This window comes from Necator americanus, chromosome III, assembly GCF_031761385.1.
Source record: "Necator americanus strain Aroian chromosome III, whole genome shotgun sequence".
Lineage (NCBI taxonomy): Eukaryota > Metazoa > Nematoda > Chromadorea > Rhabditida > Ancylostomatidae > Necator > Necator americanus.
This window is the reverse complement of record NC_087373.1, coordinates 26,466,176-26,488,381: the sequence shown is the minus strand read 5'-3', so window position 1 is coordinate 26,488,381 and position 22,206 is coordinate 26,466,176. Positions and strand designations below refer to the sequence as shown.

Sequence of the window (22,206 nt, the reverse complement as noted above, 5' to 3'; positions counted from 1 at the left end):
GAGCCCTTGAGCTTGAGGTCCCCCCCCCCCCCCCCCACCCGTTCGCCCAGGGTCCCTGACGGATTCTTCCGTTCGAGGTTAAATTGGTCACCCAAACCCTGGTATCCGTTTATTTACCGTAGCGTTCTGGGTCTGGGAAAAGGATCTCGCGTGAGGATTTCTCACCTTCAGCACCTTTCTGCAGGAGAATGACCTGCCAACCCACCACTCCTCATTGAAGGGCCAGTCTTGTTGTGTAAAATTCATGCGAAATTCTAGTGAGCTCAGTTCCATCTGGTTTTTTATTTTATTTTATGGCACACCTGCAGGTGTTTTTGATAAATAAATAAATAAATAATTTTGAACTGATTGATAGATGAGAGGACACTTTTGGTAGTAGCTGACTCACAATTCTATTCAGAAACAAGGAGGTAAGATCTGTTGGTCCTCCTACACAACTTATTATTGGCCTTATTTTATAAGTCTCCGTTGACATTGATCGTAGATCGTTCTTCGAAAGCTCATCCATTTTAATCAATACTATAAATGAAAAAATGTCGTCGAAGATTTGCATGCTGTGTGTGCTGATCTGCAATGCTCAAGCACGCAACTACTCCCTTATGATGGAAATTCAAGAAGCTGTTTCTAGCAAAAAAGCGTCTCACGAAAGCCTTATTTTGCAGCTGAAACGGTAACTCCGTGTACCCACTGGGCACAGAAAGTGCTTGCATGCTTAACGATCACTCTTACTTCTGAGTATGAGTGTGCAAATACACGTATCATGAAAGAAGTTTTATTCAGAGAACGCTGATTCTTCTAGATTGATTGCACGTTTAGGATCATCACGGACCTTCAAGAAAACATCAACCTGAACTGTTGTAGACTATCGTTTCCTATTTAATTCAAAGCTACAAGTCTTATACTCCTTAGAAAACATTTAATTCACCTCTGTTTGTGATTCTACTCTCTTAGCACATATAATTTGAAGAATATGTCGAACCAGCTGTTGAATGGGATCCTTCTTATCTGTAAACGAAATGCCAGATTGCGCAAATTCCAATCTACTACTTCAGGATAAAAGTGGAATAAGCGGTCGTTAAGACAACTTTTTTGAACCGGACATGAAGAGGGCAAACCTGTGCTGCTTTCATTTTGTGGTTTCTTTGCGGGATGTTGCGTAAATGTTTCTCCTCTTTCCCTTGGTCCCACGAAAACATTCACGATATTCTGGAAAGTCTCTTTATGTGCTTATGCTCTTACTATGCAGGGTGAACTGATAGTGGTACCGGTTTTTTTTCAACATTGAGAAGCTCTGCCGGCATTGCAGTAGCACCAGTTTCCCATTCTTGATCAGTGAATTCTTCAAGAGATTCTCCACCGCTTTGCTGTGAAAAGCAGAGTATGTATGTATTTAAGAAGCGGCTAGCATTCACCAAAAGCTGACGTAAGATCTCTATCATTATCAGTGCAGTGGCGATGATTGTTCCATTCAAGATTAGCTCGAGAGGTAGAAATATAATCATCGCTACATACTGACGAGCTTATTCTGTCACGTATCTGATTGAAACGAATTTCCAGCAAGCAATGAGACCGGTTCAATGGTGTAAAATTGTTGTGCTCGCGCCAGTAATGATTATGATGAGGTGGGACCGGACTTACGGCGTTGAATTGATGGGGCGCGGAGCAGTACTACTGCACAATAACTACAAGTGAATTTGTAATTAATTGAAATTGTAATTCTTCGAACGAAACGTGAACCATTGTATGGCACTGAAAGCTGTTGTGTTGCGTTTCACCCTCTGCTCTCCACTGTATGCCTATTTCCGCCAGACGTTTACCTCATTAGGTTGGCAGCATCCTTCAGAAATTGGAATAGTGAATGGAAGCTACATAATTTGACGTAAAATCTAACCTTTGTCAGGACGCTGATAACGTTCACGTCATTTCATTATTAGCAGTGCAATATTCTGTGCTAATTGTTATGGAGAAAGAGAAGAAAAACTCATGTTCTGAATTATGTTTCCAAATTGTTCGGTATCGAAGGGATATAAGTAAATGTAAAGTTAAGTTTGAATACTATCCAAATGTAATCTTAGCGCATTTAGGAGAAGATGGATGAAATCATCGCTTCAGTTCATCATCATTTCATGAATGCTTTAATTTCTAAAAAAAACGAAGGATGGGTCGTTAGAGAATATAAAAATTCAATTAAAGGGAAATTACCACTACATTTAATATCCATTTGTAAGTAAAGGCGGACGAAGAATGCACTACAAGAAGTGTGATGTCGTTAGTAGGACGTTCAGACAGGTACTATTATAACCGAGGTCTGATGGCTACTTAAGGATGCTCCTGATTAAATACAATTGGTTGTAGAGCAGTTAGGGAATAATGTTTTGTATAAGGGTCACTGGTAGAGTGATGCCTGATGTGGGGACCCTCTCGAACGATATCACAGTATTTCCGCCTTAGCAATAGTTCATGTTGGTTTATTAGTGAGCACGCCACACATTGTGAATTCCACGTTGTGTGTACTTCTATATTAATATACTTCTAAATTCTAAAGAACAACTTTCTGCAACAGCACATTAATCATGTATAGACCACCCACTACAATCTTCTCCGATGCGTCTTTCCGTTCTGGCTGAGTTCGCTTTGAAACTTCATCAGTCTTTGCTCGTTCTTTCTCTGGTCTTCCTTCCGACATTACTGCACCACCACCACGTAATGCAAAGTAATTACAATGAACCGTCTTTTGCATCTTGTTTCGTCTAATTTGGATACTGCGAGGAACACATCGTCATGTTCTGCTTCAGATTTGGTTCCCTTACAAAGCTTTTCTTATTAAAATGCAAACTTCCACGTAGTTCGTTTATTTTTTTTCATTTTTTCAGTGTCTCATTTATTAAATTAGATTAATTCGAGCTCAATTTCAACAATTGAACTGTGGATGTGTAGAACTGTTGCTAAGAGGGTTGTTGAAATACTGGTTCAATACAATGTCTGGCAACCCGAGGTCATCAGATTGATCTCTTTTGTCCGGACTGCGACTAGCAGGTTGGTACATCCTGTATTGGTGTCTCCAAGCTCGTATCATGCTACAAAATCTTTCTATTTGCCTTCCTGTCAAAAGACAAAAAAAGCTGCAAAAATGTTCAATTATTTTGCAATAATTCTGAATCATTTACCAAATATTCGCTCATCTTCGCTCCTCCTCACAATTAATTGAGTCATGTGAAATAACTTATTTTCTCTCACGTCGCCTTTTTGTATGAAAGGTCATCCCGAAACAGAAGGCGCCTTTTCGCCACATTGTCATGCTTTCCACCGTTTTCGAATAAACGAATCTTAAATGTATTCGGATCCATTCAGTACATGCCAACCATGGCAACATCCTGCTTTCAATTTTCAACTGTAAACCTTCACAGCTTTGCTCGTTTCAAGAATAGTCGATGTTGCAGGATGGATTTTTCACCGTATTATTCGCGTAGTGCAAACCTGTACTGGATACGTTGTATTATTGCCACTCTGTAGTTCTTAATATGACATTATCTTCTCCTTATTCGCCTTCAGTAAAGCTACTCATCTTCGGCTGTAACGATAACAACGGGCGATCAGCAGACTACAACGCGGACGGCTAAAGACGAAGGCTTAGAAGGACTCCAGCCCCAGCTTCAAGCCTGGTCGTACTGCTGGTCATATCCCAAAACAGCCCTTCTTTTTCCCGGGGCGTAGGCCAGAGACCGTATTCCATGCGTATTCAAGACTACGGACTCCGCGTTCAAGTCGACAAATGCTTGCTTTTCTGCAGACAGAGATCACCCCGCTCCGAAGGACGCCAGTCAACTTCGCTCTTTTCTGGGACTGATTAATTTCTGCAGGAACTTCGTCAAGGATCTCTACAATCTACGCGCTGCTCTGGACACTCTAACGAAAAAGGATGCCGTTTACTTATAGACACCAGAATGCCAGTCTTCCTTCGACAACATTAAGGCAATCCTAAGCTCGGATCCCTTGTTGAACCACTTCGATCCGAGTCTCCCGATCATTGTTTCTGCTGATGCTTCAAATTATTGGATTGCAGCAACCCTCTCACATTGCTCCGCAGATGGATGCGATAAGGTCATTTACCACACAAGCGGTTGTCTTACACAACCACAGAAGAACTACAGCAGGATTGAAAATGAAGCACTCGCTCTTATTTTCGCTGTGCAGAAGTTCCATCGCTTTATCCATGGACGAAATTTCACGCTGAGGACTGGCCACAAATCACTTTTGGCAATCTTCGGAAGCAAAAAAGGAGTTCCGTTCTACAGTGCCAACCTCTTTCACGTCTTGTCTCGTCAAAATCATCGATACCGGAAGACTACGTGATCGCCGCAATAAATGCTGATGTCACTTCCGAAATCTCAGAGAACTGTCGTCATCTTCCAGTATCCGCCGAATCCATTCGTACTGCTGCGCAAGCCAATCATCTTATCCAGCTTGTGATCGAGTGTACGAAGTCCGAAAACTGGACCAACTGGTAAACCGCCATTCTCCTCTCCTCTTCCACTTACTACAACCGCAAAGATACCATGAAGACAGTCGAAGGATGTCTGCTAGCTGCATCCCGCAGAGTGATGCCAAATCACTTCGACATCGTGTTCTTTCAGGACTACACAAAGCTCATGCAGGCCAACAAGGATGAAAATGTTTGGAAGAAGCTTTGTATATTGCCCTACGATGGATTCCAACATCGCAACACTCGTCAGGACCTGCCCAAGATCTGCATCCGTGGCAAAGGATCCGGTCAGAGCCGAACTACAGTCATGGCCGAAACCACACTCGCCGTGGACTCGAGAACTGATTTCCCTGCGCCGATGGAACAACAATACTATCTACTTATCGTGGACAGGTACTCTGAGTAGCCGAAAATGGTCCAGATGTGATCGATATCCTCAACGGCTACTATCCAAACAGTGAAGTGCATCTTGGCCATGTTCGGAAGTCAGGAGACGCTCGTCACGGACAACGGAACACAGTTCACGTCGTCTAAGTTCACTTCATTCCACTGTTCCCGAGGAATCTCGCAGATTCGCACGAGGACTCGCCAAACTGAAGGGAGTTTAATCAACAGTGAACGCACTTCAGGCGTTTCTGATGGGATATCGCTGCACTCTCTACCCGTCTGCACCTGACCAACGTTCACCTGCCGAAGCATTACCGGGACGTCGACTACAAACGCAATTCGGTCTAATGTTACCTTCTAGAGATATCACAAACGGTACACGAGATGTCAAAATGGAATCTCAATTCAATCGTCGAAGTGTACATGACGCCGCAGCTTTGAGATCAACGACACGATTTTTGCCATTATTATCCAGGATTACCGAGGACGGAAACTTACTTGCACTCCCGGTTTCATCACACGCTGTGTTGGAAACACAACCTACACTGTTCACTGTGGAAAAGAAGTATGGACTCAACACGTAAACCACTTGCGATCCAGGACCGACAAAACAGCGACTAACACTTTCTCGGATATATTCTATCTATCACTACTCGACTCCGCGAGCAAGAACGATGGTGCAACGTCGACTGCCGACTCGTCTCAACGACCGCAACGCCTTCAACGGCTCCATCTCCGACTAGAGGTGGACTCACGAAGAACTCGATACGAGATGGCTTAAAATGGGAGGTGTTGTAGGATTGGATTTTCACCGCATTATTCGCGCAGTGCAAATCCGCACTGGACACGTCGGATGTTCTTGTGTTACCACCCTGTTATTCTTATGTTGACATTCTCTTCTCCTTAATCGCCTTCAATAAAGTTACTTGTCTTCGGCTGTGGCGTCATCTACAACAGCGGAAATGCTCCACAACTCAAAAACTAGCGAATTTCTACAAAATGGAGCTCTACGATGAGAGAAAAATTATTGTGTCGGAGTTGCACACTATCAGATCACAGGAGAATTGATCAACAAAGAAGATTTTTATTGGTTCCAATCGAATGGGACGGCATCACTTTCTCTCTCTTTAATCCAATTCTCTCTTTAATTCCGATTTCCGGATCTGAGGCCACAAGGAAATGACTTTTTTGTGTTTACTCCCTGTAATTACCATAATCATAATCATAATCAGACGTGGCTGGTGAACAGTGCCCAAAAATACTTTCCGTAAAAAACAAAAGATGAATAGTTACTCAACAACTCTATATCGAGATGCAAAAAAAGGAGAAGTCATTATTAAAAAGCCCAAAAGTATGATATAGTGTAGGTTTCTTGTGCATCAACATCACAACCATAAATCCAACTCAGCAATTTTCTTCCCACTGGTCGTAATCTTGCAACATATCGCTCTCATAAATGGATGGATCAAAGGTAATCACGCTCTCTCGTCAAAAGTCGCATGCACGGAAAGATCCCTGCATACCACGAGAAATATCACGTCCAAACAGCAACATTCAAAGCAGAGACAGAAGAAACTATCTGGAATTATAGCTACAATGGTTTTTTATATTTTAGATTCACAATGTTGCTCCAACGACTTTACATTCCAAGGCGAGACGATCTCATGTACCGGTAAAACGACCAAGAAAAGTCCAAATGACCTATTAGACACTACAACCAACCGATCAAAAAGCCTCCCTACTGCTCAAAAGTAAGGAAAACAGGGCATCATTGCACTACTACTTGAAAATATGTAAGACCTTACATGTCCAAATCTCAGGGCGGATATGATACTCTAGAATTCAAGCGCAATTTTAAATAACAATCATCAATAACAACACATTTCATATTGTAACCAGAAATTCCACTTAGATGGAATAGGTTTCAACCGACGCAGACCAGTACAATACTCTAATCTATCAATAAATCTATCAATACTCTCCAGCTGCTTTCTCAACATCAACAGACAAACAAACCATTACTCGGATGGGACCTTCTGCGCAAAGACAACTGTTACCAAACACACACACACACCATGACACATCCAATCCAGGGCTAAAGAAGATGCGAAGTCGTTTACCAACTTCTCATGTATGTGAAGCAGATCTGTGCCTACACAACAAAACGCTACTCTCTTACTTGCTCATGTCCAAATGGGATAATATTAACATTCTTGGAAAACAGATACAATAAGTTTCTTATAATCGCTCATCATATAGCAATCGTCAGAACTATACATTGACGGGCTTACTCTGTCATGTGTGTAGCGAAATTCCAAGAACGCGGTGCGACATTCCCAATGGCATTAGATAGGTATTGGCGCTATAGGGCGGTAAATTAAGATGGGACGGGTGCAGTGACGTCGAGATGGTGCATCGGCACCAGTAAGCGTTATTATGACCACGGATCTCCTTCACTAGAGGGATCACAGTCGGTTAGTCACGAGGCTACATGGATAGGGATAGAGGGTCGATCACAGCTAAAAGAGACCTTGTGCCTGCCAAGAGACGGGGATAAATTCAGGGTACGGACTCCCTGTTATTGCTGAGCCAGGACTAACTCATGACATCCTTGTAGTCGCCTCTAACAAACAAACTCCATTTGCCCACTCTGGGAGGACAAACGTTCTAACACAAACCACTGGGACTAGAGGCTTGCAACCTACCGATGGGCTCTAAAATTTAAGCATGCATAGAAAAGATTCTCCTGATTCCGAAAGACAGCCTGGTACGGCAGCGAAAGGTAAAACGGGGTTGCAGAAGTTATATAAGCTACCAAAACGGAAGAAGACTAGCATGACGATCTGTACTCATATGCCAGGAAGATTAAGTACAACGTCATCGGACTGACCCAGACGAGACGACACCACCCTTTCCACGCTGTATATGAAACTAGAGCAGAACTGTTCTCAGAAATATGTGACAGTAGAGGAGTTAGTAGAGTTGGCGTTCTCGTCAACACGAGTATGGACGAAGAACATCGACTCTTTCGAATGACTTACGACCCGAATTGGACGTCTGCGGACGAAAAGATGTGGTTGAATGCCAGCTTTTATTATCTTTGTCGCTTACGCTCCAACACGCTCCAACTTCGAGCTACGAAGCAGAAGAAGTCGAAGTTTTCTATAGGACCTGAGAAAGTTCTACAGCGAAGACCATAATTGATGATTTCAACGACAAAATCAACCCGAGAAGAACTCCTGAAGAACTTCACATCGGGATTCTCGGCCTACAAGGGAATGAACAGGTGGAGAGGCTCCCCGACTTCATCATGACGACTGAGACCATCCATAGTAACCCGGAGTCCTCGTCCCCACGTTGGATGTGGGAGTCATCCACTGGAGGGTACCGTAATGAAATTGACCACATCACCTTGATCACCTTGACTCCCGTTAATCTTCGAACTGGTCGAGCGGACGCCAGTAATTCTTCCAGTTGTCCCGATCGCGTGCCAGTCCAGTGGCTCCTCCTTTCGCGTGGGACACGAAGAGCATCATAATTTTATTTGAAGGATTTCGTGAAGAAATCTGACCCTCGAGTCGGTGGTCTTCCTGTAGTGCGCTTAATATCGCGAGGGACTCAATCGCTCATGGCTCTGGTCCAACGGTTGTCGTTAAAGCTCATCACGTGTCCAGCTCACCTTATTTTACTTTACTTGGCAAATGCGGCGGCGTCTCCCATCTTCAATCGCTGACGTAAGAGAGAACTTCGAATCCCGTCCCTCACTTGCGTAAAACGGGACACTCCTATCACTCGCATCAGTCTCTCAATTGCGCGTTCAATGAAGCTCACCGCGTTTTCTTCCTGCTTGAGATATGCCAGGTTTCCTATGCGTAGGTCAAGTCACTAAGTACGGTGGTGTTCCTCGTCTTCTTTACTACATCCTCGATGATCCTATACGCTCCCCAAGCCGCTCGTCTCGCTCCTGCCTAGCTCGGGGGTCAGGTTCATCATGTTAAAATTCCCGACCCAGATAAACGTAGCTGGTGCATTCGGATCCTCGTTCCGTTGAGCGTGAATGGGGCATCCGAGACCCATCCGTTGCGCATGGACATCGTCTTTTGCAGATTCAGCTGAAGACCGATGCATCCACATGTTTCGTTGAATTCGGTCAGCATTCGTTCCCCTTGGCTGATGCTAGGTGTTATCAGTACGACGTCATCAGCAAAGCGCAAATGGTGTAGCTGCCGACCATCAACCTTCATTCCCATGTCGTCCTATTCCAACTTTCATTGCGTTCTCGTGGGTGAATATTTCATAATATGTGAATATCTTAGGTGAGTTGTATCGAAATTGTATCGGATTCCTCTCTTCACGTCAATGATGACATTCTTGTAGAATGGCGGATTTCCGGTTGTGAAGTTGCTGTACAACTCTCAGAGTACTTAATGTACGGAGTAGGGACGCCTTGGTTGTCCAAGGTTTCCAAGATCGCTTCCGCCTCAACTGAGTCGGAGTCTTTCTTCAAATCGGTGAAGGTGAGACACAGCGGCATCTTGTACTCTTCTGATACCTCGATGAGTTTCAGTTAAAGTTTTACGCACGCCAAAGACCACATCATCGTCATTAAAAGGTTTTGCCTGACGAATGTCGCTGTTGTCCCAATGTTTTATACGGGGTCGGACCATCGCCTCTTCCGGGGAAGATTTTCATTTACCTGCAGAGAAGAGAAAGCCGCGAAGTTCAAAGAGCGAAGTTCCAAAAGTGTCATTAAACTGGGATCTTATCGCTACGCCACCCTTCTTATGGGAAGATTCCGCAATGGACAACATTGACGAGGAATACGACCGGTTCGTTGAACACCTTTAAAACTACACGAGGAAGGCTGAGAGTTTTAAAACCACCAAAAGAGGCCTGTTTCTCGAAACTTTTGAGCTGATATGCCAACATGGAGAGTCCGTCCTTGTTCGCAAGTCTCTGCAGAGAGGCGATAAAAAAGACTTTGAAGAGGGAAGAGCAGAAGTGCTGGCTGAAGCTGCAGAGGCGAGAAAAAGCGTCCACTATGTCCATCGAGACTTCACTAATCGCAAGACGAAGATGATTGCTCTCCGAATCCCGAAGGGAAGAACCATTACATCGGGAAAGGGAATGGAGAAAATCATCTACGACTTCTACACTGTTCTCTTCGACAGCCATGTCCACTTGCCTCCTCACCATCTGATGTAAAGTGAAAATGTCAATCCAGAGGAATGCAGGGTTCCCAAACAGTGGAAGACCAGCAAGACTGTGTTGTTGTACAAGAAGGGGGGGGGGGGGGGGGGGGGGGGGGTTCACATGACATCGGCAACTATCGTTCAATCTGCTTACTCTCCGACATCTACAAGCTCTTTACAAGAGTGATGCTTAATAGGATTGAAAAAGTCTTGAATAAAGGACAGCCATGCGAGCAAGCAGGGTTTTGGAAAGGATTCAGCACGATTGACCGCATTCACATTGCTTCGAAACTCATCGAGGTATCACGAGAGTAAAAGATGCCGCTTTATCACATCTTCATCGACTGGAAGATGACCTTCGACTCAGTTGAGACGAAAGCGGTCATGGAAGCCTCAAGAATTGCACAGTAAGTTCACGACAAGAATTTCGCAATTCTACAAGAGTATCATCATTGACGTGAAGAAAGGGGTCCAACAGGGTGAAACAATCTCACCCAAAATATTCACAGCCACCCTTGAGAACGTCGTACGAGAGCTGTCGGAGTGGGACGACATGGGAGTGCATGTTGCTGAAGCACTCTGCTGATGACATCGTACTGATAACATTTAGCATCAGTCAAGGTGAACGAATGCTGACCGAATTCGACGAAACATGTAGATGCATCGGTCTACCGCTGAAGCAGCAAAAGACGATATTCATACATTATGGGGCTCGGATAAAAAAATAAAAAAAAAAAAATTTTTTTTTTTTTTTTTTTGGAAAAAAAAAAAAAAAAAAAAAAAAACCCCAAAGGTGGGGGGGAGGGGGGGGGGGGGGGGGGGGGGGAAAAAAAGACTCCGTTGGTCTTCGAACCGGTCGAGCGGGCGCCAGTAATTCTTCCATTTGTCCCGGTCGCGTGCCGTAGCCCAGTGGTTCCTCCTTTCGCGTGGGACACGAAGAGCATCGTAATTTTCTTTGAAGGACTTCTAAGAAATTGACCATCGTCGGCGGTCTTCCTGTATTGCGCTTAATATCGCGGGGAATCCAGTCGCTCACGGTCTGGTCCAACGGTTGTCGTTAAGCGATCACGTGTCCGGCCCACCTTATTTTACTTTCCTGGCAACGCGGCGGCGTCCTGATCTTCGATCGCTGACGTAAGAGAACTTCGAATCCCGTCTCTCACTTGCTTGAAACGGGATACTCCTAGCATCACTCTCTCAATTGCGCGTTCAATGACGTCACCGCGTTTTCTTCCTGCTTGCGAAGTGCCCGTTTTGAGGCTAGGTCGCAGAAGTACGGTGGTGTTGAAGAGGTGAGCACGGAGCCGGGTGTTCTTGGTCTTCTTCACTACGTCCTCGATGCTCTTGTACGCTCCCCAGCCGCTCTTCTTCCTGCCCGCTCGGGGCCAGGTCGTTCATCATGTTCAATTCCCGACCCGATAGACGTAGCTGGTGCATCGATATGTTCGTTCCGTTGAGCGTGAATGGGCATCCGAGATCCATCCGTTCGCATGACATCGTCTTTGAAGATTCAGCTCAAGACCGATGCATCCACATGTTTCGGCGAATTCGGTCGCATTCGTTCCGCTTGGCTGATGCTAGTGTTATCGTACGATGTCATCGCAAGCGCAAATGGTGTAGCTGCCGACCATCGATCTTCACTCCCATGTCGTCCATTCCAACTTTCGCATTGCGTTCTCAGGGTGGCTGTGAATATTTTAGATTGTATCACCCTGTCAACCCCCTCTTCACGTCAATGATGATATTCTTGTAGAATGGCGAGATTCCGGTCGTGAAGTTACTGTAAACTCTCAAGCACCTTTATGTACTGAGGGGAACGCCTTGGTTGTCCAGGCTTCACCGCTTCCGTCTCAACTGAGTCAAGGCCTTCTTCAGTCGATGAAAGTGAGACAGAGCGCATCTGTACCGTGATACCTCGATGAGTCTCGAAACAGTGTGAATATGGTCGATCGTGCTGAATCCTTTTCGAAACCCTGCTTGCTCGCATGGTTGTCCTTCATCCAAGACCTTTTCAATCCTATTAAGGATCACTCTTGTGAAGAGCTTGTAGATGACGGACGTAAGCAGATTGGGCGATAGTTGCCGATGTCATGTGGATCTCCTTTTATACAGCAACACGGTCTTGCTGGTCTTCCACTGTTTAGGGACCTTGATTCGCAGGTAACTGTGAAGATCCTCGCCAGGGTGTTGATGAGTACTGGCGGAAGGTTCTTGGTGTTCTGGTTTTATTCTGTCGGGACCGGCTGCCGTACGATTTCTCACCGACATGATAGCATGTCGTATTTCGGACGGGAGAACCGCTGGAATGACATGTCCATCTTCCCTCGATGGTAGGGGCACGGCTGTCGGAGATGGTGAAGTGTAGATATTTTCTCCATTCCTTTCGATGCAATGGTTGTTCCTTCGGGTTCCAGAGCTGTCATCCTTGTCTTGCGACTGGCGAAGTCTCGGCGGCATAGCGATGCTTTTCCCGCCTTGCTGCTTCAGCCAGCACTTCTGTTTTTAAGGTCTTTCTTTATCGCTCTCTGCAAAGCCTTGCGAGCTCACGTAGTCTTTTCCTGGGCTCGTGCTGCTCCACGCTGGCGTATCAGCTAGAGTTTCGAGACAGGCGTCTTTGGTTGTTTTATATTGCTTTTGGCAGTCATGAAGGTGTTTGAGCGGTGTATTCTCTATGTTGTCCATCGCGGAATCTTCCAAAGCCGGCTAACGTAGCGAAAGATCCCAGTTGATGGTAGTTCTGGGATCTCTTGCTGAACTTGGCGGCTTTCTCTGCTCTCGCGTGAAGAAAATCTTCCTCGGAGGAGGCGATGGTCCGATCCCGTATAGAACTTTGGTACAACAGCGACATCCGTGGCAGAACCTTTATTGACGATGATGTGGTCTATCTCATTACGGTACCCTCCACCGGGTGACTCACGTCCAGCGTGAGAGGAGGGCTTCTGGAATTGCGAGTTCCCATGGATGGTCTTAGTCGTCATGATGAACTCGGAAAGCCTCCCCTGGTCATTCCATTGTAGGCCGTGGGTTCCGATGTGAAGTTCCTCCGGCGTTTTCTTGGGCCAACTTTGGCGTTGAAGTCGCCAATTATGACCTTGTAAAAGGCATGATCTTCTCGTAGAACTTCTCCAGGTCCATATGAAAGCTTCGACTTCTTCTTCTTCGTAGCTTGATGTTGGAGCGTAGCGACGAAGATAGTCAAAGCCGTGTGGGACCACATTTCTCATCCGCAGACGTCCGATTCGGGTCTGAGTTGTTCGAAAGAGTCGATGTTCTGTGCCATACTCGTGTTGACGAGGACGCCAACTCCACCAACACCTCTACTGTCGCATGTTCCTAAGAACAGTTCTTCTCCAGTTTCAAATACAGCGTTGAGAGAGTGACGTCGTTCGTCTCGGTCAGTCCGATGACGTCGTACTTGATCTTCTTGGCTTGCACCATCAGATCTTCGATGGCCGCTTCCATGCAAGCGTGCGTGGTTATAAGTACAGATCGTCATCTGTCTTTTCCGTTTCGGTAGCCTACATGACTCCTGCAACCCCGTCCTACCTGGCGCTACCGTACCAGGCTTTCTACCGGAGTCGGAGACTCTTTTCTATTACTGTTTTTTGCATGAAATTTAAAACCCACGGGCAGGTTGCAAGCCTCTGTCCCTGGTTTTTGGGAGAACTTCCTTTCCCCCAGAGGGGAAATTTGGAATTTTTTTTTGGGGGCCAACCAAAAACCCCCCCCCCTCCCCCCCCCCAAAAATTAATAGGAGTTTTTTTGGGCCGGCCGGCGGGGGAAAAAAAAATTTTAAAAGAAACCCCCGGAAACAAAAGAAGGAGGAACACCCCCCCAACCACCCCCCTCCGCCGGGGAAAAAAAAAAGGGGTTTTTTGGGGTGGGCCACCCCCCCCCCCCCCCCCCGGGGCGGCCCCCCCCAACAGAGGGAGATCCGTGGTAAGAGCATAAAAGCATCGAGGATGCGCAATTAAGGGAGTGATGCTAGGAGTATCCTGCTTCACGCAAGCGAAAGACGGGGTTCGAAGTTCGCTGCTACGGCCATACACCAATCAAAAATTAGAGACGCTGCCGCGCAGCTCACTGCAGGAAGACCGCCGACCCGATGGTCAGATCTCTTAATGAAGTCCTTCGAAGAAAATTATGATGCTCTTCGCGAAGAAACACTAGGCGACTCTGGGAAGCGATCGGGACAAATGGAAAAATTACTCGCGACCAGTTCGAAGATCAACGGGAGTCAAGTTGATCAAGGTGGTGGGGTGCGATGGGCATCAAATCGTTGAAATGTTGCGCCAGCGCCACAAAGCTATAAAATGGGGTGTGGCGGGTCCCATGGTGTCGAATTGGTGCGCCGTTATGCAGTAGTATCGCGCAATAACGTGGACTACTTTAACCATCAGTGAGTAAAAGTTTAATTACCTGCAACATTTTCTATAATAATAGAACGTCCGAGGTATACGTATCAAGTTTCTAAGATCTGGAAACTTTCAAGCTGTACTCGTCCGTCCTCGCAGTGGGCGTTCTTCATGAACTGTGTCTTCTCTGTTTGGTAGTCCTATTCTCTCCCTTGCTTTGTTTAATTCGTTGAGCATCGTTTCTGCTTTATTGGTACTGCTCGAAACGAGAATGAAACGAAACGAAGGTTTGAGAGGAATCCTTTATTAGCACATATGCCCTTCTATCTCCAAGCAAGTGATTTCATTATCCATTGCAATGCAGCCGTGAACAGCTTCGGCGATATAGTATCGCTTTGTCGTACTCTCTTTGCAATGGGTATGGTGAGGAAGCGGTGGAAAAGCTCTATCTTAGTGGTGCACCGATTGTGACTGTAGGCTTATGTCCTCACATACAACACGTCCACAACTTGACCGACCAGCGCCGACAGTATTGCATTCGTTTCCACGCTGTAGAAAGCTTTCTCATGGTCGACGAAGGTTAGAGTCGAGAAAGCAAACCTCTGTGACCGTTGACAAGTTATCCATGCGGCTGAATCCTTGACGGAATCCAGTTTGTTCTTGAGGCTGGGGTTTATCCAGCGTCCTAGATATGTGCGTGGGAATGATCTTGGTGAATACTTTGTACAAGACACTCAGCAAGTATATCGGACGTGAATTCCGAAGGTCCTCTTGGTCACTTTCTTGTGAATAAGAACGGTTCGCGAGGTTTTCCACTTGTCTGGGTTTCTTTCTTTCTTTCTGAAGATAAGACTTCATGTAGGCCACTAGAATTACATGAAGATTTTCGTAATGATTTCCATCTCACGACGAGAAGAGGTCCGAGTCCTGTCTCCGCTCAACGAGACTGCTAGCAAAACATTATATTCGCGGAGATCCTCGCGGCACTTCTTTAGAATCCTTCTTCTTTGTGCTGCTTCCAGAATCTTCTTCTGCCCGTCTTTCGAAAGATCTTTCTGCAACGCCTCCTGCAGCTAGTGTTTGCTACTAGCCGCTTCGGATAAAGCCTCAATGTCCTTCTTCTTTCCAGCAATTCTTTGGTGGTCTTCAAAATTCGACCCGTGTTTGTTGCGCGCGGCTTCAAGGCACAAGCTCGAAGTCCTCTGAGCAGCAGGTCGCAATTCACGCTCGAGTCCACCACGATGTGCCAGTCGACTTAATACAAAGAGTCCTCGAGTATGCAATTGTAGTATACGCCTTCTTTCTTCCTTCCTTGCCGATAGCAGATGTTCTTTTCCATCGTGCAGCTGAGTCGTATTTTCGCACAAAGGAGACGCTGATCACAACCATCACAAAAGGATGGTACTACCGAGACGTCAAGTAAACACTGCCTTCGGTCGGGGTGTATGTGTCGATGTCCGTACGAGACGTGTCACTGGGCAATCGTTAAGTCCACCATCGAGGATCATTCTTCATGAAAAGAGAACTCTCCTGGAAGAGGTGAGTTTTTCTTGAAAGAGGCAAGTCCTTGAAAGAGGCGGACAACAGTTCAGCGAGACGATTGGCGTTCTCAATCCGGTCCCCTAGTTCAAGTCTTCCGATCCTATATTCCTCTCCGGTGGCTTTTGCTAGTTTCGCATTGAAGTCTCCGACGACAAACTTGTAGAAGAATTTATCGTTGCGGATGACTTCTTCCAGGTATCCATGAAATGCGTCCAATTCGGATTTGTCAACTGCTGATGTTGGTGAGTAGCAGCTGATGATGCAAATGGATTCTTGGCGCAGAGGCGGAGGCGAAGAATGGGCACACGAAGTGACACCATCTCGTGAGGAGGACAAGATGGACAGATGGGCGCGCAACAAAATCAACACCACCTACAATTCGCGACGGAACCTTCTCTCACTCGAATGACGTGCGCACCGTCATTGATCCATCGTACGTCGCTCCTTCTGCTCTTGATCTCTTGCAGAGCAATCACGTGTTATTTGATATGCTTTGCAGCTCCGAAAAAGGCATGTAGGTCAGTGCCTGTAATCTTGAGATATGATCGCCTCTAACCCACCCCCATGTCGTCTGAGAAAGGTGGAGCGGATTACTCTCACCTATTCTCACGATTCAGAAAAGTCGGAAATCTCGCAAATTTCAAACACCCTCTTAGTTCGGGAGACCCTGCGGGGAGACGTACTTTTGCTATCCATCGCAGTTCGACGCCAAGGGTCATCTCACTGCCACTATATGGCGGTAAACCGTTGAAGAGTCGTAGCTTAATGCTCGCCATTCTTGGAGTGTCTTCTCCAGGAACGGAACGACAGAGGCTAAGGCGTTTTAAATGTCCTCTCTTTACTTTAGACATAGCAGTTGCTGGATTTTGATCTCTTTCGATAATTCCTGCTCTCTTCGTTATAACCTTTCCACATCAACCAAACTTTGTTATGTTTTTTCTTTCTTATGGAACGTAAAACTTTTTAAGAAATTAGGTGGTGTATGGATGTCAAGTGGTCTTGTTCAAAACTGCCGAACAACCTTCGGAGGACGGAATAGGAAGGACACAATAATTGGGTCATCTCACTGTCACTGGAAGCAGTATTTATCAGATACAATACTGTTTGTTAAATTAACAAAAACAACATTACAAGTTCCAAAGTCTTATGGTAAGGGTTTATTTTTTGCGGCGTAGTGTTCAAGCCTGTACTCTTTTCGTCTTCAGTGGCTCAATAACCGAATATTCTTAGAACAGTGTCAAAGACACCTAATATTAAGGAACTTAGAACACAGATGTTAGAGCCTAAATCCTTATCTTTTACACTGCAAATGCTTCAATGAAAATTTTCTTTGGATGGAATTCTGCTCAACAATGTTTTATTCCATTGCTTATACAAGGTATCGCGACGAGCTTTCTTCACTGGAAAGCATACCAGAGTTAGTCCTTCTTAAAGGAATCGACTTTCTAGACGTATTGTATGTAATTTCTTCAGAGCATTCACTGAATGTATACAAGCTCAAGCGGAAGTAAAAATTTCCGCTAGTATTGTGAACGCCAAGTCAACCTTTTAGTACGATCGAGAGGAAGTTCCATTTGAGAGTAGCCGAGCTGGGAATACCTTGGTGGATCAGTTTCTTCTTTTGCTGTTTCCAGCAAATTAGAATGTTGCACCGCAGCCTGTAGTAGAAATATACTAACAGAAATAATATGAATAGTATATAATATATGAATATATAGAATACTAATAGAAATATTATGCAATGCAGGAAGACATTCACTCATGCTAGTAACTAACAGAATATGGTGGAGGTTCGTCGGTATTGACATCTCCAACTTCGAGTTCCCTTTGCAGGACCAATCGTCTCATTGGCACAGGTGTCATAAGATGAGGATAGACATTTTCGCGGTGATGGCGCATACGCTTAACAACCCTTATCTAATAAAAAAATAACTTGCTCGGATTAAAGAGCATCACCTCTCGCCACTGATAATCTGTGATGTTTCTGATAAGCGTAAGAGAGACAAGAACGAAGTAAACAACACAGAAACCGCTCCAAACATAGTAGATCTCATCTTCAGAGCGAGTATTTTTAGTGAACGTCTTGAGATGACTAAGCCCTTAATACGTACTTAGTACTAGCTTGTTAGTTGCAAATGATACTCTGGTATGTTCTTTTCTGTTTCCCTCACTGAAATAAATATCGAACACAACCTTGAGTGCTAATCAGTGCATTGTATTTTTCAGGAAAGGCCAGTTTGAGAGCGAGCAAAAGGAAGATTGACAAGTACTTTGTAAATTCAAAAACCTGCAAAAGAGCAAATCTCTCGGAAAATCAAAAGGAAAACATCCAACATACAGCTATGAAACTCACTATCACAAATAAAAATGGGTAAAATAGGCATACTGCTCTTGTAACTGTAGCAAGTAGTGCGAATATAATAGCCATTGCAACTAACATCACTTTAATAACATGTAGACCTAAATTGACACGATTTCACTTCCGCTTTCCGTTTTATCTGCAGTATGGCAGTCAAGTCATAATAAGATTAGACGGAGATTTTATGAAGAAATTTTCTGGCAAGAAAATAAGTAACCATCTCTGATAGTATGCCCTTTTGGTTCTCGCTGAAACACAATTCCTAACAGTTTATCCGAATACGATACGTTAGAAAATAAAGTAACAAACACACTATGAGGTTGTTCTTCAATCATGTCGAACAAACAAAATAACCAGTATGTAAAAAGATGAAATTTCAAAGACGTCTGAAAGAAAAATCTCTAGCAAATCAAAGTTGATTCACTTTCAAAGCAGTAATGAAATATAAACACCTCAGAGAAAAGAATTGCAACCATCCTTTTTAATAAGCCACAAAAGCCGCCCTGATGATCTTCGTTTTCCTGCAGAAAGAAAACTTCGGGATTTTCACAGCAGTAAAACAATCTGATTTGTTTCTATCAACATTTTATATTTACATTTGAAGACAGTGTCACATTCGTTAACGGTTTTCCAAGAAATGAGAATGCAATCCTCTAGAGGGGTTCCATAGAGTCAGAGACGTGACTACTGTGTTCATGGATGGCAGCAAAAAGGTTCAGCACAGATCAGAAGCGACATTATACCATGGGGCGCATATCGGGATCTATTACAGACATATTTGGGGTCAGATACCATTTCTGCTTCACGAGCCTACCATATTTTTCGCACAGTTGTAAGCAGTTTCGGGACGTAAAGTCGCAACGTTGTTAACTCTGAAGAGACGTTGCAAAGTCGCAACGTTGTTAACTCTGAAGAGATCTTCTGAGATGGAGACCTCAAGACGAGAAGGTCAACAATTTTACGGAATCTGCAAAAATGAAGAAACCTTTCTAATCACACAAAAAGAGAGGCGACTGTCTTCCGGAATTCGAACAGACCAGCCGCTACATCGACAAGAGATGACGTCATTCACGACTTTCACTTTGATCACTCCTCATGCTTCCTCGTGATTGCTTCCTCATCGTCATTCTATGTAATACGTTTGGCAAAATGCACAAATGGACTAGTCCGTGTAGTTTCCGATTTTGGGATGATTTGGTTTATTATTTACAGTACTTCACCCTCAATGAGATACTGATTTTTTTACTTCAGCCAACCCGCTGTGTCAATATCGAAATATCAGAGAGCACATGGTGAATATCTTGCGAAAGCACATTGCGTTGCTATGGTACATTTTCTGTCGCTTCATTACCATTTTTGATTGAGACGGAACCAGTCATTCAACATTTGGAGAAGAAGAGAACCGCTAAAGATTGGTACAATCTCAAGAAAAATTTTAAGCTCCACCGGGAAACGCTTCAAAATAATAAACAATGAACTGAAGTTCCACCAGCTTCACTTTGCTAATGATATCGTTCTTGTGATAGCAAACATCAGCAAAGCAAAAAGGACGATGTAGTATTTCAATAAATTCCGCGGAAAGATTGGTCTATAGCTAGGGTTAAAGAAGACGTTCATAATAAATGTTTGGGTTCTTAATGCTTCATTCACCCTTATTGCGTCGAAAACCACTACTGTTAGATGAAGGCATACGATTTGGGTGTACAGAAGAAAACTATCTGTTTCGGGTGGCGAGTTGAAGATGTACTGATGGAGATCAAAGCATTAGACCTCGTGCTCACTTCTTAGAGGTAGGAACCTACCGTCACTCTAACACCAGCAAACATAGCCTCGGTCGGGCTGGGAACATAAGGGGCTCATAAGGCGTGAAGAAGCTTTTGCTTAACCTGGGATATTTTTGCAGAAATTAGAGATAGTTTTGTAATTGCATCCGATTAAAAAAATTTTCATACTAGTTCAATTTGGTTTTCGTCGCCTTCTTGTTCGTCAATATCTGGAATCGCTTCATTTCCTGGTAAACGAACCTGAAAACTGTAGCTATGCACGTGTTATCATTTAAAAAGATTAAAAAGGAGCAGGATAGTCCAATAGATTAGAATTAGTTTTTCTTTCGTCGTTCTTAATGTTTTTGAGGAGCGAGAAATACTTATTGAAATTTAAATATCGTGAATCGTTATGGAAAAGCATTGAAGCCGACAATTCTACTTAATTTCACCCTTTTTTACTCGATCGTGTGCTAGTTGCCACGTTTACACAGTAAGTCAAGTATAATAGCCTGTTGACCTATTGATCTGCACGGAAAAGAATACGACTCAGGAGAACGCCCCGCATCGGCAGCATTTCAGCGTCGCGAAGCTAAGGCACGTTCAATTCAGGACCATAAAGCAGTAAAAGATATGAATATGGGTCTGAGAGAGTTCACCCACCATCATTGATACGGCAGCAAGTAAGGAATGAGACTCCTGCTGTCAAATGTTTATTATTTTAATTGTACTTGCATTATACTTGCTCATACAAGTGACATTTGGTGGATGAAGGTTACGCAAATTTACCTATAGAGAATACCATATAAAACAAGTATATCTAACCATATAGAGAAAGAGGACTCCACAAATCAAAATTTAAAAAGTAATGATGACACCAGTTTTCTGTTTTCAAAAACTTGACAAATCACCGAATAAAGTGGTTCCGAGGAAAACTCTTGGTGCTCACTATGGAGTGCTCTCGATACAGTTTCACGATGTCCTTGTGAATATCTAATGAATGCTATTTCAAGTAGCTCTTTTAATATATAAAATGCAAAATAACTTCATTATTTTACTCCATAACCATGAAACATAGTTCTTTCTACACTGCTCAAGAAACGAATTCCCATAGCTTAGTACAACACCGCACGTATCCCTTTGTTTACTTCTTAGTAACTTTCTATATGCTGTTCACTTCACCTGAATGAAACGAACACGAGTTCGTTTGTATCTCTCTTTCTTCAGTAAATAGTTAATCTCAAACTGAAAAAGGGTGTAGGGGATGTTCATTTTATTAAAAATCAACAGCAAACACGAAGAAAAAGATAACAGCTGATCTCTTCAGTTCCCTCTTTTACTTCAACACGAAAAAGCAGTACTTCGCGAACTTGACGTGGTGAGGGAATCCGCGGGAAAAGCTAGAGATGGGCTTGTATATTGCAGGAACCGGTGTGGTTCCGCTCATCCCTCTCTAATTGTCGTGAAAAAAACGGCGTGGAAGATGCGCTTTTTTACGACGATTCCATTCGCAACCCCCACCTTTGTGCATCCAAGCCGCGGTCGAAGATCAGTGAGGTTTTTTCACCAACCTACTCAAGTGAAAATGATGAATAGACTGCTGAGGAAACCGGAGCGTGTACAAAGAGGGAGCTGGTACTAAGGTAGTTGGGTGGGGCACTCTGTCGCGCTAAGATCGAACTGTGAGCACGAGCACAAAAACGCAGAGCACATAAAGGTTGTTCCTAAGCGACAAATGCTTTCCCATTTGACAAGTTCAGAAGCAGTCGAAACGTCGATAGTTCATCAATCGACAGGTCATTACTGGAAGTGAATAGCTGAGTCGGTCAGAGCCCTTAAACCTAACCGCTATTCTTAGAGAACCTATGATATGTTGGGTAGAGCTACTAAGAAAAAAGAAAGACAGAGCTGTAACTAACCGCTGTTTTGGCTGTACCAAACGTTCCAAACAAGCGTACCACAAATGAACAGCCAGCTCATATAACCCCATCTCCACTCTTTCCCGTGGATTCCCTCACCACTTCAGATTAGAGAACTCTCACTTGTGTTAAATAGTGGATTCCCTCACCACTTCAGATTAGAGAACTCTCACTTGTGTTAAATAGTATTTACCAATAAGTGATTT

At 44.2% G+C, this 22,206-nt stretch overlaps 9 protein-coding genes across 13 annotated transcripts; 4 read left to right on the top strand and 5 right to left on the bottom strand.

Moving 5' to 3' along the window:
• Positions 1-772: 772 nt before the first annotated feature.
• RB195_011005 (uncharacterized protein) lies at positions 773-2,740 on the bottom strand (the record flags this gene model as incomplete). 2 transcript variants are annotated; one of them, XM_013453757.2, is made up of 5 exons in its annotated part: positions 773-847; positions 926-1,005; positions 1,116-1,206; positions 1,266-1,364; positions 2,591-2,740. In XM_013453757.2, 5 exons carry the CDS (start codon positions 2,738-2,740, stop codon positions 773-775), a joined length of 495 nt encoding a protein of 164 aa, XP_013309211.2. The 2 variants fall into 2 exon arrangements, with proteins under 2 accessions (XP_013309211.2, XP_064049828.1); XM_064192245.1 differs by having other exon boundaries at positions 2,591-2,686.
• A 1,816-nt stretch (positions 2,741-4,556) lies between these two features.
• On the top strand, positions 4,557-4,889 carry RB195_011004 (uncharacterized protein; the record flags this gene model as incomplete). The annotated part of the gene is made up of 1 exon (XM_064192244.1): positions 4,557-4,889. One exon carries the CDS (start codon positions 4,557-4,559, stop codon positions 4,887-4,889), a length of 333 nt encoding a protein of 110 aa, XP_064049827.1.
• A 232-nt stretch (positions 4,890-5,121) lies between these two features.
• On the top strand, positions 5,122-5,454 carry RB195_011003 (uncharacterized protein; the record flags this gene model as incomplete). The annotated part of the gene is made up of 1 exon (XM_064192243.1): positions 5,122-5,454. One exon carries the CDS (start codon positions 5,122-5,124, stop codon positions 5,452-5,454), a length of 333 nt encoding a protein of 110 aa, XP_064049826.1.
• A 2,143-nt stretch (positions 5,455-7,597) lies between these two features.
• Positions 7,598-10,075, top strand: RB195_011001 (uncharacterized protein; the record flags this gene model as incomplete). Its single annotated transcript, XM_064192241.1, has 5 exons — positions 7,598-7,652; positions 8,059-8,156; positions 8,977-9,087; positions 9,187-9,387; positions 9,833-10,075. The coding sequence occupies 5 exons, from the start codon at positions 7,598-7,600 to the stop codon at positions 10,073-10,075; spliced, it is 708 nt and encodes a 235-aa protein (XP_064049824.1).
• Positions 9,653-10,066, bottom strand: RB195_011002 (uncharacterized protein; the record flags this gene model as incomplete). The annotated part of the gene is made up of 1 exon (XM_064192242.1): positions 9,653-10,066. One exon carries the CDS (start codon positions 10,064-10,066, stop codon positions 9,653-9,655), a length of 414 nt encoding a protein of 137 aa, XP_064049825.1.
• A 1,450-nt stretch (positions 10,076-11,525) lies between the features above and the next one.
• Positions 11,526-11,973, top strand: RB195_011000 (uncharacterized protein; the record flags this gene model as incomplete). Of its 2 annotated transcripts, XM_064192240.1 has the most annotated exons (2): positions 11,526-11,676; positions 11,816-11,973. In XM_064192240.1, the coding sequence occupies 2 exons, from the start codon at positions 11,526-11,528 to the stop codon at positions 11,971-11,973; spliced, it is 309 nt and encodes a 102-aa protein (XP_064049822.1). The 2 variants fall into 2 exon arrangements, with proteins under 2 accessions (XP_064049822.1, XP_064049823.1); XM_064192239.1 differs by lacking the exon at positions 11,816-11,973 and having other exon boundaries at positions 11,526-11,801.
• A 177-nt stretch (positions 11,974-12,150) lies between these two features.
• Positions 12,151-12,519, bottom strand: RB195_010999 (uncharacterized protein; the record flags this gene model as incomplete). Its single annotated transcript, XM_064192238.1, has 1 exon — positions 12,151-12,519. The coding sequence occupies one exon, from the start codon at positions 12,517-12,519 to the stop codon at positions 12,151-12,153; it is 369 nt and encodes a 122-aa protein (XP_064049821.1).
• Positions 12,520-12,731: 212 nt separating this feature from the next.
• RB195_010998 (uncharacterized protein) lies at positions 12,732-13,286 on the bottom strand (the record flags this gene model as incomplete). The annotated part of the gene is made up of 1 exon (XM_064192237.1): positions 12,732-13,286. The coding sequence occupies one exon, from the start codon at positions 13,284-13,286 to the stop codon at positions 12,732-12,734; it is 555 nt and encodes a 184-aa protein (XP_064049820.1).
• A 2,616-nt stretch (positions 13,287-15,902) lies between these two features.
• On the bottom strand, positions 15,903-21,353 carry RB195_010997 (uncharacterized protein; the record flags this gene model as incomplete). Of its 3 annotated transcripts, XM_064192235.1 has the most annotated exons (12): positions 15,903-16,331; positions 16,643-16,818; positions 17,373-17,440; positions 17,505-17,617; positions 17,736-17,861; positions 17,916-18,058; positions 18,153-18,246; positions 18,313-18,419; positions 18,632-18,704; positions 18,771-18,839; positions 20,271-20,342; positions 20,745-20,750. In XM_064192235.1, the coding sequence occupies 12 exons, from the start codon at positions 20,748-20,750 to the stop codon at positions 15,903-15,905; spliced, it is 1,476 nt and encodes a 491-aa protein (XP_064049818.1). The 3 variants fall into 3 exon arrangements, with proteins under 3 accessions (XP_064049818.1, XP_064049819.1, XP_064049817.1); XM_064192236.1 differs by lacking the exons at positions 20,271-20,342; positions 20,745-20,750 and adding an exon at positions 20,121-20,144; XM_064192234.1 differs by lacking the exons at positions 15,903-16,331; positions 16,643-16,818; positions 20,745-20,750 and adding an exon at positions 21,264-21,353 and having other exon boundaries at positions 17,329-17,440.
• Between the last annotated feature and the right edge of the window lie 853 nt (positions 21,354-22,206).